The sequence below is a fragment of the Stegodyphus dumicola genome, chromosome 9 (genome assembly GCF_044657685.1).
Source record: "Stegodyphus dumicola isolate Sdum_Otavi_A_Nest chromosome 9, ASM4465768v1".
NCBI classification, from domain to species: domain Eukaryota; kingdom Metazoa; phylum Arthropoda; class Arachnida; order Araneae; family Eresidae; genus Stegodyphus; species Stegodyphus dumicola.
Window position 1 is genome coordinate 11,696,106 of NC_140776.1, and position 12,131 is coordinate 11,708,236.

The 12,131-nt window shown below is 32.2% G+C and overlaps 1 protein-coding gene across 9 annotated transcripts in view; it reads left to right on the plus strand.

The window, feature by feature from the left end:
- MCTS1 (malignant T-cell-amplified sequence 1 homolog) overlaps window positions 1–12,131 on the plus strand; it is a 43,927-nt gene that overhangs the window by 17,117 nt on the left and 14,679 nt on the right. For all 9 annotated transcript variants that reach the window (XR_015042931.1, XR_015042932.1, XR_015042933.1 and 6 more), the window contains exons 3-4: window positions 273–373; window positions 9,628–9,761. Coding sequence is in view for 5 of the 9 variants with exons in the window: in XM_085823216.1 (XP_085679342.1) it covers window positions 273–373; window positions 9,628–9,761 (235 nt within the window). In the remaining 4 variants the exon portion in view is untranslated. The remainder of the gene's footprint in view (window positions 1–272; window positions 374–9,627; window positions 9,762–12,131) is intronic.

The following is a 12,131-nucleotide window of genomic DNA, read 5'->3' on the forward strand; positions in this document are numbered from 1 at the left end:
ATTTAACATGTTTACATATTTTTATGTTTGAAAAATTTTAAATGAAATGTATAATATTAATGGTTGTTTTTTTTAATAAAATTAATCAAAATATTTTAACATATTCTTTCTCTTACATATGGTTTTGCAATTTATATTAGTTGAATCCAGCATTTATTAAAAGCTCTAAAAATAAATCTGTATTAATACATTGATATATGACTTAATTTGTTGCTGTTTTCCTATAAGACAAAGAGAATTGTATATGCATACCTTTTTTATCTTAAATATAGCCATGATCATATAGAAATTATTGTTGGAGCGAATGGAGAACTGCTGTTCTTTCGACAACGAGAAGGACCATATTTTCCTACTCTCAGGCTTTTACATAAATGTATGTATAAACATTTTTATGAAATACATTTTTGAATAAGCTGCTTTAAATTGTATAAGTTAAAAAATGAATTTTTAAAAAGTTTTCCAAAAATTAAAAAATCTGGAGCTGGCTCCTTCTTGCAAGCCCTTCAGATGTAGAAATTAATGAATCATAAATAAATGTAAAATAACATTCATGTGCAGTTGAACTTGGATACAAGAGGTACAACTGCAAATTGAACAGTTGCAAATTCATGAATAATATTTTGTCTGCTGAAAATCATAATTTTTAGACTCTTCAAAGCCATTTTTCTCTCTTCTGGCTTGTGTTATAACAGGGTTGCCTCGCTACCTGGAAAACCGGAAAAAGTCAGGGAATTTAAAAATTCACCAAAAAGGTCAAAGAATTTAAATATTTAAGTCAAAATCTCGAAAAGTCAGGGAATTTCATACTGGGATCCCCAAAAAAGCGATTTTCGCACCAACGTCAGAATCAATCACTTTCTTGGCGAATCAGTTATCACGTGAGCATCATTTCAACAGCTGACGTAGAGCCAATTTTCGCAGCGCCAATCAGATTGTCTTTTAGAAAGGCAATGCAAGTTTCTAGTTTTTCCCCAGCTTTCCAGTAATTTTGAGAATCCAGAGATTCGCTTGTGCATGTGCAGTGCATGTTGAATGAAAGTAAATTCTCCCCATTCTCATATAAAACAAAATCTTTTAAATCTTTTCTTCTTTCTTAAATGCCTTGTCATTTTGCAGTAAAAAAAAAAAAAAAAAAAAAAAAATCAGTCATCATCTAATATATCTATATTTGCCAAAATACTGTTGATTTTTGTAATTGAGTTTTTAATCCTTAAGTAATTAGCTTTATTTTAGTGTTATTCATATCATTAAATGTGTCTTCTTCCTTCTAAATTTATTTATTATTAGTTAATAATGCTTTCAAATTTTAGGCAGTTTCCTCTGGCAATCTTCTCTTATGCTTGTGAAACTAATTCTAGCAGTAATATGACATACCATTATTATAATAATTTATTTACTAAACAATATTGATTAATTGATTATATTATCTCCTAAGTTTAATTGTAGTAGGATTATCTTAAAAGAGTGAATCCATACTAGTAAGTTCTTAAAAGAGTGATAGCAGCCTCCTTACTTTTATACCATTATTATAGTTATACAAGTAATGCTTTGAGGATTATATATATGTGTATGGTCATATGTAATTGGCAAATTTTTATGTTTTCAAGCAATACCGCAAATACGGCAAATTTTTATGTTTCAAGCGATAGTTAATTTACCCTCAGCATAGCTAATGCACATACTATGCTGATAGTCTGGAATTTTCTTGAAACACATCTGGAAAAGTCAGGGAATTTCATTCTTCTGTTTGAGTTGCAACCTTATTATAAACATTGAAATTGACTGCTATTCACTGAAGTCCCTGATTTCATCAGTATGGGGATAACACATCCGATCATATTTATAGAATTTCAGTCATGTAATTGTCAAGTTTTTGTGTTTTCAAGTGATACCATAGTTAATTTACCCTTAGCACAGCCAATGTGCACTATGCGGATAGCCTGGAATTTTCTTGAAACACACCTGGAAAAGTCAGGAAATTTCACTCTCATGTTTGAGTTATAACGCTGTTAAAGCCATTCAAATGATCGTTATTCACCGAAGTTCCCTGATTCCATCAGTATGGTTATAACACATCGGATCATATTTATAGAATTTCAATGAAAAATTCAAATATATAACTGTATTATTTGTTTTATTCTGTAAATAATGAACTTTGAATTCAGTCAGTCATGGAACCTATTTAGTTAAGGTTGTTAATTCTTTACAAATTCAAATTGGAAAATTCTACCATGGGTGCTGTGAAAATATCAATAAAGCATTCATTCAGTGGCGAAACAACTCATGAGAAATCCATTCACCACTGGTTTGTGCAGTTTTGCTTAGGAAATCAGAGGTTGAAGAACAAATAGTGACTGATTTGAATGAATTGAAGGATTTAATCAAATCAGAACCATGATAAACTGCATGAGCGATCACTTAATACAGTCAAAAGTCGTTAATTCCGACATCCATAATCCGGAATGATTTATAATCTGCACCTCAAAGCTGCAAACTTTCTGCGCATGCGTTGCGTTAACTTAAGACTTTTACGGCTGCGAATATGCGTGTGCGCATGCGCGGAATACGTTTACGCTTGCACGTTTAATGTATAACGGACGGTATAAGCTAAGCTAAAATTATCTAATTCAGTTAATGTTGCAGATTGCGTTGTTCCTTAATCTTCGAATTGGATCCGGCTTATTATTTTTTGCAGACTGTTAGAGCAATTTTATAAAAGTAAGCTTGAACTTTTGATTATGTCAAATAGAATTTCCGATATATATTTACTAATATGTAAAGGATCTACAAAGCGAAAGTATGTTTAGAAGTCCATTAAACAAAAGTGGAATTGCTGCAAAAAATGGATAAAGGCATACCTTCGTTTCTCAAACCATTCCGAAATCCGTTTATCAATTTCACACTGCTCTGTGTCCCGGGGGGGGGGGGGACGCCGAAACGCAGCGGCACGCAATGAATTGAAAGGTAATCTGTCAGCACTATGCTTATCTTCAGGGCAGATGTTTTTATTTTATTTGGCTTATGATTCCTTATTAAATGTAGTATTTCATCTCGATGTACTCCGTCTTTGATATGATTTAAATCAAATTCCTCGTCATTATAATTCGCTTCCGATAAAGTAAAGAGAAAGTATTATCACATAAAAGGAAGCAACTTAAACAACTTACATTGAAAGAAATGTTTAATAAAATAAAGAAATAAATATTAAGTTTTTTTTTTTTTTTTTTTTGTGTAAATTTTGATACCCTTTAGATCATAATTGTTCTTTATTTCATAAATTATGGTTTAATATTTTTAATTTTATAATTTCTGCATGCCATCTTACCAGATTTAAACTGATGATCTATAATCCGGAATCGCCGAAGTCCCGACGAGTCCGGATTAACGACTTTTGACTGCTAAATACACACTTTTCAATTGTTTAACAGCATTTGGTGTAACAGGAAAAGTGCCGAAACTCATCAGGTGGATCATGAACTCGCTGATGGAAACAGAGTATGGCATGGGGAAGTATGCTCTTCTGTCTTAAAAAAGGTTTCTGCAATGAGTGGATAAAAAGTTCTCTGATTCATATTCTCATCTAAGTTCTTTGACAATTGTACAAATTGATTGCAGTAATTGGGAGTCATAGGCACTCCAGGAAGAACCCCAAAATTACCTTTTACATCAAAAAAGATATTATTTGCTGTACAGTGGTCTTCTGCCGGTGTTGCTTGCTACTCATTCCTTCCAGAGGTAAAGCGATAAAATGCAATACAAAAATAATGTATAGATATCTGGCAAATTCATGACACATTGTGTGTTAAGCACTTGCAAATAGACATGGCGTTCTATTGCTTAAGGATTATGCTCGACCACATACAGCAGTGTCAGCCATGCAGCAGATCAGTAGTTCAAGATCCAAAATTATGTCTTATTCTCCTTGATATTTCACTCAGCAATTATTATTCCAGTTTTTTCCCCCCTATCACATCATTTTCTTCCCAAAAAATGCCTTGCCAACTATGCATCAATTTATTTTGGAGGACTTTATTGATTTTAAATAGGAAAATTATGGGACTTTTTCTGTTTAAAATTTAATTAACCCAGTTTATATGAAACAGCTATTTTGACACAAAATCTGATTTATCTGAAATGGTATACAGTCAAAAGTCGTTAATCCGGACTCGTCGGGACTTCGGTGATTCCGGATTATCGATTTTTCCGGATTATAGATCATCAGTTTAAATCTCGTAAGATGGCATGCAGAAATTCTAAAATTAAAAATATGAAACCGTAATTTATGAAATAAAGAACAATTATGATCTAAAGGGTATCAAAATTTACAAAAAAAAAAAAAAGCTTAATATTTATTTGTTTACTTTATTAAACATTTCTCTCAATGTAAGTTGTTTAAGTTGCTTCATTTTATGTGATAATACTTTCTCTTTAATTCTATAAAAAGACATAATTTCTTGTTCAGTTACAAAGTTCCGCTGTTCAAGTCTCGTTAATTGCTTTGCCGAGAATACCGACTAACTTGTCAATCGAAATTTTTTCGTTTTCACTAACCTCTCTGTCACATTCTTCATGTCTTTATCCATTTTTTGCAGTAATTCCACTTTTTGTTTGTTGGACATCGAAACATACTTTCGTTTTGTAGATTCTTTGGAAGTTCCAGCATCGGAAATTCTATTTGACATAATCGAAAGTTCAAGTTTACTTTTATAAAATTGCTCTTACAGCCTGCAAAAAATAATAAGCGGGATCCAATTCGAAGATTAAGGAACAACGCAATCATTAACATTAACTGAAACAGATAATTAGATAATTTTAGCTTACACCGTCCGTTATACATTAAACGCGCAGGCGAAAACGTATTCTGCACTTGCGCACACGCATATGCGCAGTAGTCAAGGTCTTACGCGCACACGTAAAACGCCTGTGCGCATGTGCCAACGCGGCGCATGCGCAGAAAGATTTAGCTTTGAGGTCCGGATTATGGGTGTCCGAATTAACGACTTTTGACAGTACAAATTTTTTCCCCCATATTTTATTCTACAACTGAAATTATTCAGTACAAAGTCTTTAATCTGGACTCGTCAAGACTTCAGCGATTCTGGATTAGGGTTTTTTCCGGATTTATAGATCATCAATTTAAGTCTGGTAAGATGGCATGGAGAAATTATAAAATTAAAAATATGAAACCGTAATTTATGAAATAAAGATCAATTATGATCTAAAGTAGTATCAAAATTAAAAAAAAAAAAAGAAGAAGAAGAAGAAGAAGCTTAATATTTGTTTACTTTATTAAACATTTCTTTCAATGCATGCATGCGTAAAGCATACATTACGCATAGTCGAAATTAGAAAATTGTGACCGGAAAACTATTTGAAGTGTATTCACAATATTTATAATAACGAGGGATTTGATTTAAATCATTTCAAAGACGAAGTACATCGAGATGAAATACTACATTTAGTAAGGAATTATAAGCCGAATAAAATAAAAAATTCTGCCCTGAAGATGAGGATAGTGCTGACAGATCAACTTCCAGTTCATTGCGCGCTGTGACTCCCCCCCCCCCCCCCCGGCAGAGCAGCGTAAAATTGATAAACAGATTTCGGAATGGTTAGAGAAACAAAGGATATGCCTTTATCCATTTTTTGCAACAATTCCACTTTTTGTTTGATGGACATCGAAACATTCTTTCGCTTTGTAGATCTTTCGGCAGCTCCAGAATTGGAAACTCTTTTTGACATAATCGAAAGTTCAAGCTTACTTTTTATAAAATTGCTCTAACAGTCTTCAAAATATAATAAGCTGGATCAAATTAGAAGATTAAGGAGCAACGCAATCTGCAACATTAATTGAAATAGATAATTTTAGCCTATCTTATACGGTCCGTTATATGCGCAAGCGTAAATGTATTATGTGCATGTGTAAACGCATATCTTTACGCATGCGCATAAAGTTTGTAGGTTTGAGGTCCGGATTATAGATCATTCCGGATTTTAGACATCCAGATTAAAGACTTTGTACTGTACTTAAGTTTTCTTTTCTAAAATTTAGTGAGAAACTTGCCGAGAAATTTAAAAATCTATCTTGGTGCACTTTTTTTGGTTTGTGCTGAGAATAGTTTACTTGGCATATTAATCATGTAAATATGAATTTAAATATAATTAATACTCTTAAATATGAATCCACTTAATCACATCCCTGGTTCGTTCAAATTCGGTGTCTTTGTGCCAGATGTTGGATCTACAAAATTGTATTTATGATTCAGTATAAAATGTTGAAAACTCGCCTTTTCTTATACCTTGCTCTCATAAACATATCAGCTAATAAAATATGTTGTACTTCCTTCATATACATATTGTTTTTGTTAAGACTACATTGATATTCTAATTAATGTGTATTTGTCGTATTTTATATTTCCTGGTTCAGGGTAGCGCATTTGCCTTTTTGGAGAATTTTTGCTGGAGTGTGAACAAATGAAGCATCGCTATTGCACTTTCTTAGAACTTTCATTTTAACAAAGCACTTCCTGTCTATCAGTTAAGAGTTAGGTTCTTTTTCTTTATTATCTCCCCAATTTTCATTTTGGGTAGTGAAAAATTTTTCGTCATTCCTTTCTTTTTCCACTTTTCAGCCCCACAAGTATTTGTTCCAAGTTTAAAAATGATGGAGGCATGAAAAAATGATCAATGTACTTATTTTATACGGTATCCCTTAACCAGAAAGTTCTTGAAGTAGAGATTGAACAACTCTTTTCCTGTATAACCGTGAAGTTTCTTTTCCCATATAAATGATAAAATTACAGATATAACCTGATTTAGATTCATATAATTTGTTAAAAATTTTTAATCTTTGCCACTGTAACATTCAAAACAAAAACATAGGGTATATATTTGAGAAATATACATAGGGTATATTTCTCAATTGCAAACTGGACTGCAAAATCAAACACCTAATGCTGCAGCTAAATAATGAAAAACTTCCATGACGTTCATCAGTAAATAATACCATGGGCACATTTTAAGAGCCATCAGAAAGCTTGCTAGTCATGCCTTTCTCCTTATGTTTATATAATCAAAATCCAAATGCATGTGAGTAGTCTTTGTGTCATGTCGAGGATAAGGTCAAATCTACATTTATCTCAAATCCTATGGACGTATAATGCCATCTTATGCCAAACATATTAGTTTCTAAAACGTTCCAAAATCTGACATGAATGTATGTATGACAGGTGAGGATTAATGAGAAAATGCTCTTGTCACAGCAGCCTGCCAGATAGGAAATGAGTGTGTTTCATGCTGACACATTTGCGGGATAGTTGATACGAAAGGGCTAATCTAATCCTCAGGCTACTGCATTTCCAAGCTGGTCGGTCAGGGCTTGGGGCTAGCACTATATAACTTTTTTTAAGATTTTGTTTACAATGACAGCTGCTTGAAAAAATGTGTGTAGTAGTTTTGCTTTCGACTGTCATAAATAACTGTAGGAAAATTTCTGAATTAATTTTTTATTCTATTATGGACTTTACTTCCTTATTTCTCTTCTCGATGCTTCAATTCTTGAACTGGCAAAACATACGAATGTTTATTCACAAATTGGAAATTTATTTTCTTCTTTTACTGAATTGAAAGCCATTTCTTTTGATCTACTAAAAAAAAAGTTTGAACACCTGTCTAATATATATCACAGAATTTTGAATTTTGATGGTTTTTTAAATGAAGTGAGCATCTCGAGCACTGCATTGTTTTTGATAAAAATTATAAGACTTTCTCTTCAATCTACAGAAAAATAATTTCAGACAGTCTGAAATATGTTTTATGGAATATTGAAATTGCACTCAAGGTGTGTATTTGCATCATGGTGACCTACTCTACAGTTCATTTTCAAGACTGAAACTGATAAAAAATATGCTTTGTACCACAATGGGCTAGCAACATTTGAACTGGCTTTTACTCAGGTGCATGGAAAACATCATGAAACCATTGAAATCAAGCCAGTAATAAAGCAATCCGTGGAGGAAAAAATGCTGCAAATACCTGTTATAATAAGAATTTTATAGAAATTTCTTATTATGCCATCTAATCTGCATTTACATTTAAATTTGCCCAAATGGGTAATTTGCCCAATAACTTCCAAAGGGCCATTGATTATTTTTGGCATTTTGCATTGATTCACTATAAATAATGTTGGTTCACTTTTCAAATTGTTGCCACCAAATATTATCGCATTGTGTTTTATTTAAAGAAATTAAATAATAAAGAATCTCCATAAATGCATGCATGTGTCTCACATTGTGATAAAACAATGGTAGCTAGAGCCATCAAATTTTGAATAACGTAGTCCTCTATTTGAATATGGGTATCTGGAAGCCCAAATTTGTGATTTGTTTTATTATCTATTTCATATTTGTCAAACATAAAGAATTTTTTATTAACAAATTCGATGATTTCAAAGCGAACAGTGGCAACACTGTACGGAAAAAAATTTTATCTCCAGCATGCGAGACACTGTATCGGAAATTCTAAAGATATGCTCTTTTAAATATTTTGTGATATTGCTGTTGAATTGAATTTTATGGTTTAAGTGTGAAGAACATGATATTTAATAAATAGAGGGAACACAGAAAACGTTAAAAAAAAAAGCCCTTTATGGCGTAATGTAAGGCCTTTAAGATTTTTTTTTTGGGTGCTTATGTAAGATATACATGCAGATTAATTATTATTTAATTTCTTGAAAAGTAATATAGGGCGATAATATTTGGTGACAACAATTTGAAAAGTGATTCAGCATTTACAGTGAACACCCCCCCCCCTCAAAAAAAAATTCAAAGCTAATAGTCCTTTTTTGGCTAAAAAGTACAAAAACAACTTTATATGATTTCCAACTCCACCGAACACCTAACAATTAATCTTGTTTTAATTTCTTAAGAATAATGCCTCTTTTATTTGTTTGGACCCAAGAGATATAATAGTTAATTCTATAAGCACTGATACTGATTATTGGAGTGCTTTCATATTGTAATGTTTTTCTCTGAACTACTTCAATAATGTGTTGAATTAAGAAAAGAAAAGGAAATACCTGGTTATTGAGAACAAAAAGGTGCTTTTTTTTTTCTGCTAAAATGCAAGTAAAATAAATATATATTTAATGTTATTACCAATTTACAGTTCATGTTAATAAGTGATTTTTATAGAAGCATCGGCATACTGGTTTGCACAAAGATTGTATCTTTAAATATTTTATGTTTGAAGCTCTAAGTCTTTTTAATTATATATAATGATTCATGATGCAGTCATGGTAGTTTATATGGTTTGTGTTATTCAAAAACCCTGTTTGTTGATGAATTTATCAGTGTATTATAGCATAGAAAGAAAAAAAATGCTATTCAATTCTCTGGGTAAGTTAAAAAATTTGTATTTCTTAAAAAATGTTCTGTTTGTCTCTGTATTAATGGCAATGTAACAGATAAGTGATAAAAAATGAGTATCTGCTTAGTTATATGTAAAGATTTTAAGAAATCTGTCAAAAATAAATGTAATATAAATTTTAATTGGGTACTTTATAAGTTTATTTTATAATGTAGAATTATAAATTGGTATATAACATATATTTTATATCCATTTACATAGATCCTTTTATTTGCCCTTGGGAACAAGTTGACAGAGGTGCAATTCGGTTTGTTTTGAGTGGTGCTAATATTATGTGTCCTGGGTTGACATCTCCTGGTGCTAAAATGACTGCTGTACCCAAAGGAACAGTAGTAGTATCTTTTTTTGTATTCATTGTATAATTTGCTATCATTTGTAATATTTCCTGTTGTTCGTTGGAATGTGATTCTAGTTAATTCTTTAGTATCACAATTCATAGAAATAATAATCTAAGGAATAATTATGTAAAAAAAATTATCACAAATAGCTCACTAAGAGTAGCAAAAAGCAGATTGTGCTAAAAGTGCGACATACATTACAGAATAATCGATAGTTCCCTTCCCTTTCCTTCCCTATAAAGAATTATTATTCCAGTAGATGAATGAAAGAATTTATTTGAAACTAATATAATATTTGCATGTGTTTATGTGAGAGATTATTGAATCTTTTTAATATTTATTCATAAGAAAAAGGATTTATATTTTATAGAATTTGAAAGTGCATGCAGCAGTTAATATTTATCTGTTTACATATTTTCACTAATTTATCTCTTTTGTAGTAATGAAGGTGCAGTCTAAATTAAATAAAATTGGGTGCTTTTTTTCCATTGCTAATTGCCTGCAAATGGAAAAATAAGAGTCTAAAAGTGCATATACACGAGAAGATTCTCCAGAATGGCCTAAATAGAAGAGATGCACAGTAAATTGCTTGGGAATTGAATTTAAACTATCAGAACATTGTCTGAGATACTATGAGAAATACTGATTTTCTTTTGCTTGGGTGTAGCAACAACTTACTTTCATTCACTGCTTCCAGGGAAGATTTGCTTTAACATTTCTTGTCGGTATTCTTTATTAGTAAGGGAGCTGCAAGTGTGTGAAGTAAATGCCTACAGCAGCAACCTGTATACTGAATCTGTGGCTAGTGATGAAAGGCTATATGATTACACATTACATCATGTAAAAGAGTTGAGATAAAAATGTATCTTGACTCCCAATTCAATGAAAAACATCCATTGTAAAAGCCAAAGATCATTAATCCTAGATTAAAAAAAAAAAAAAAAAAAAAAAACTGAATGGCGAGGCTAATTTGGTCTAATGAGTCATCTCAATTCTTTACAGAAACAGATAGAAGCTAGGCCAGCACCTTTGTAGTACTGTAAGTGATTGAGGTATTGCTGTACCTAGCTAACTGTTAAGCTTCTACCCCCAATTTGATATTCTAAGAGAAAATATCCTAGGGGGTGGTCTGAGGGTCTTCCACTCCTCTTCTCCTACCATCGACTCTTGTTAGAATTCCAGCTCGCTCTGTATTTTAAGTGCCCCCTTGCCAAGCAAATATTGTATGTTTACAAGCATCTATGTCTTTTCTGAGATCTGAACCAGGCTGGGAACTTCATCCACTGGAAGCTTCCGTCCACACTTGTACCAAGATCTTGTCTAACTGTATGCTGTATGTGCCTTGTAGCATTGTTTTACTTTTCCAATATAGAATCCAAGCTTTGAACTGAGTTTCAAATTCATTCCTCTATCCTTGCAAGGATCTTTGTCAGTTTGAAAAACACAAGTTGCAAGGAACAGTAAGCTGAATGCCCTTTATAATAGAGTAACATTTCAGGAGATAATTATCATATGTATGTGAGTTCAATACCCAGATGAGTTGAAGTGTATTCTGCAAAAAGCTAACATGGTGAATATATGCATGAGCTTGATGCATGTAAATTTATTGCAGTAAATGTTTGCTGAGTGTGGGAGTTACACAACTTAACACTTCTGACACAACTTATTAAATGTTTTGCGATAAGGATTTTTTTCATTTGGGTCTATTTCGATTTCAAAATCAGACAGTTCCTGTGCTTTTTCAGCTATTCTAGTTAACTTTATGAACATTGAAGGCTCTTTACCTTCACTATCCTGCTTTCATTGTCAGCTGGTAGTATAAGATCATCAAGTTCTTTATTTGTCTTTTTACAATCGTCATTCTTGATTAATTCTTTAATTTCTTTTCCTCTCGTCATTCCTGACTAACTCTTTAATTTCTTCCCCATCCATGTCTGAAAATCTTTTGCTGCTTCTCCTTTTTCGCCCATGCCTGAAAATCTCTTGTTTTTGCAATTTATGATTTCCTAGGCTTCATTTTCAGTCGATGGAAATGCCTTAAAATTGTTGACAACTTCTGCCCAGCGGTGATGTGAGTGAGCATTCATTCGCTGTTGATAAATTCACTTGTTTGTATGTAAGTTTAATCCTATCTATGCAGTGTCTTATGTTGAATTGCTTCCAGAATGCCGTTATATCTGAAATGCAATGCTTTCTTTTGTCTAGGCTTTATTAGAGATGTAAACATGCCTGGCATAATAAGCTTCAAATATTTTCAATTCTTTGATCTATTGGTTGGATGGAAGTGGAGTTCGTTTGAAGAAATAAGAGCTCTACATTTGGATGCAATGTTGTGAAGGCTTCAGTATCGTAGCCTCAACCATTATC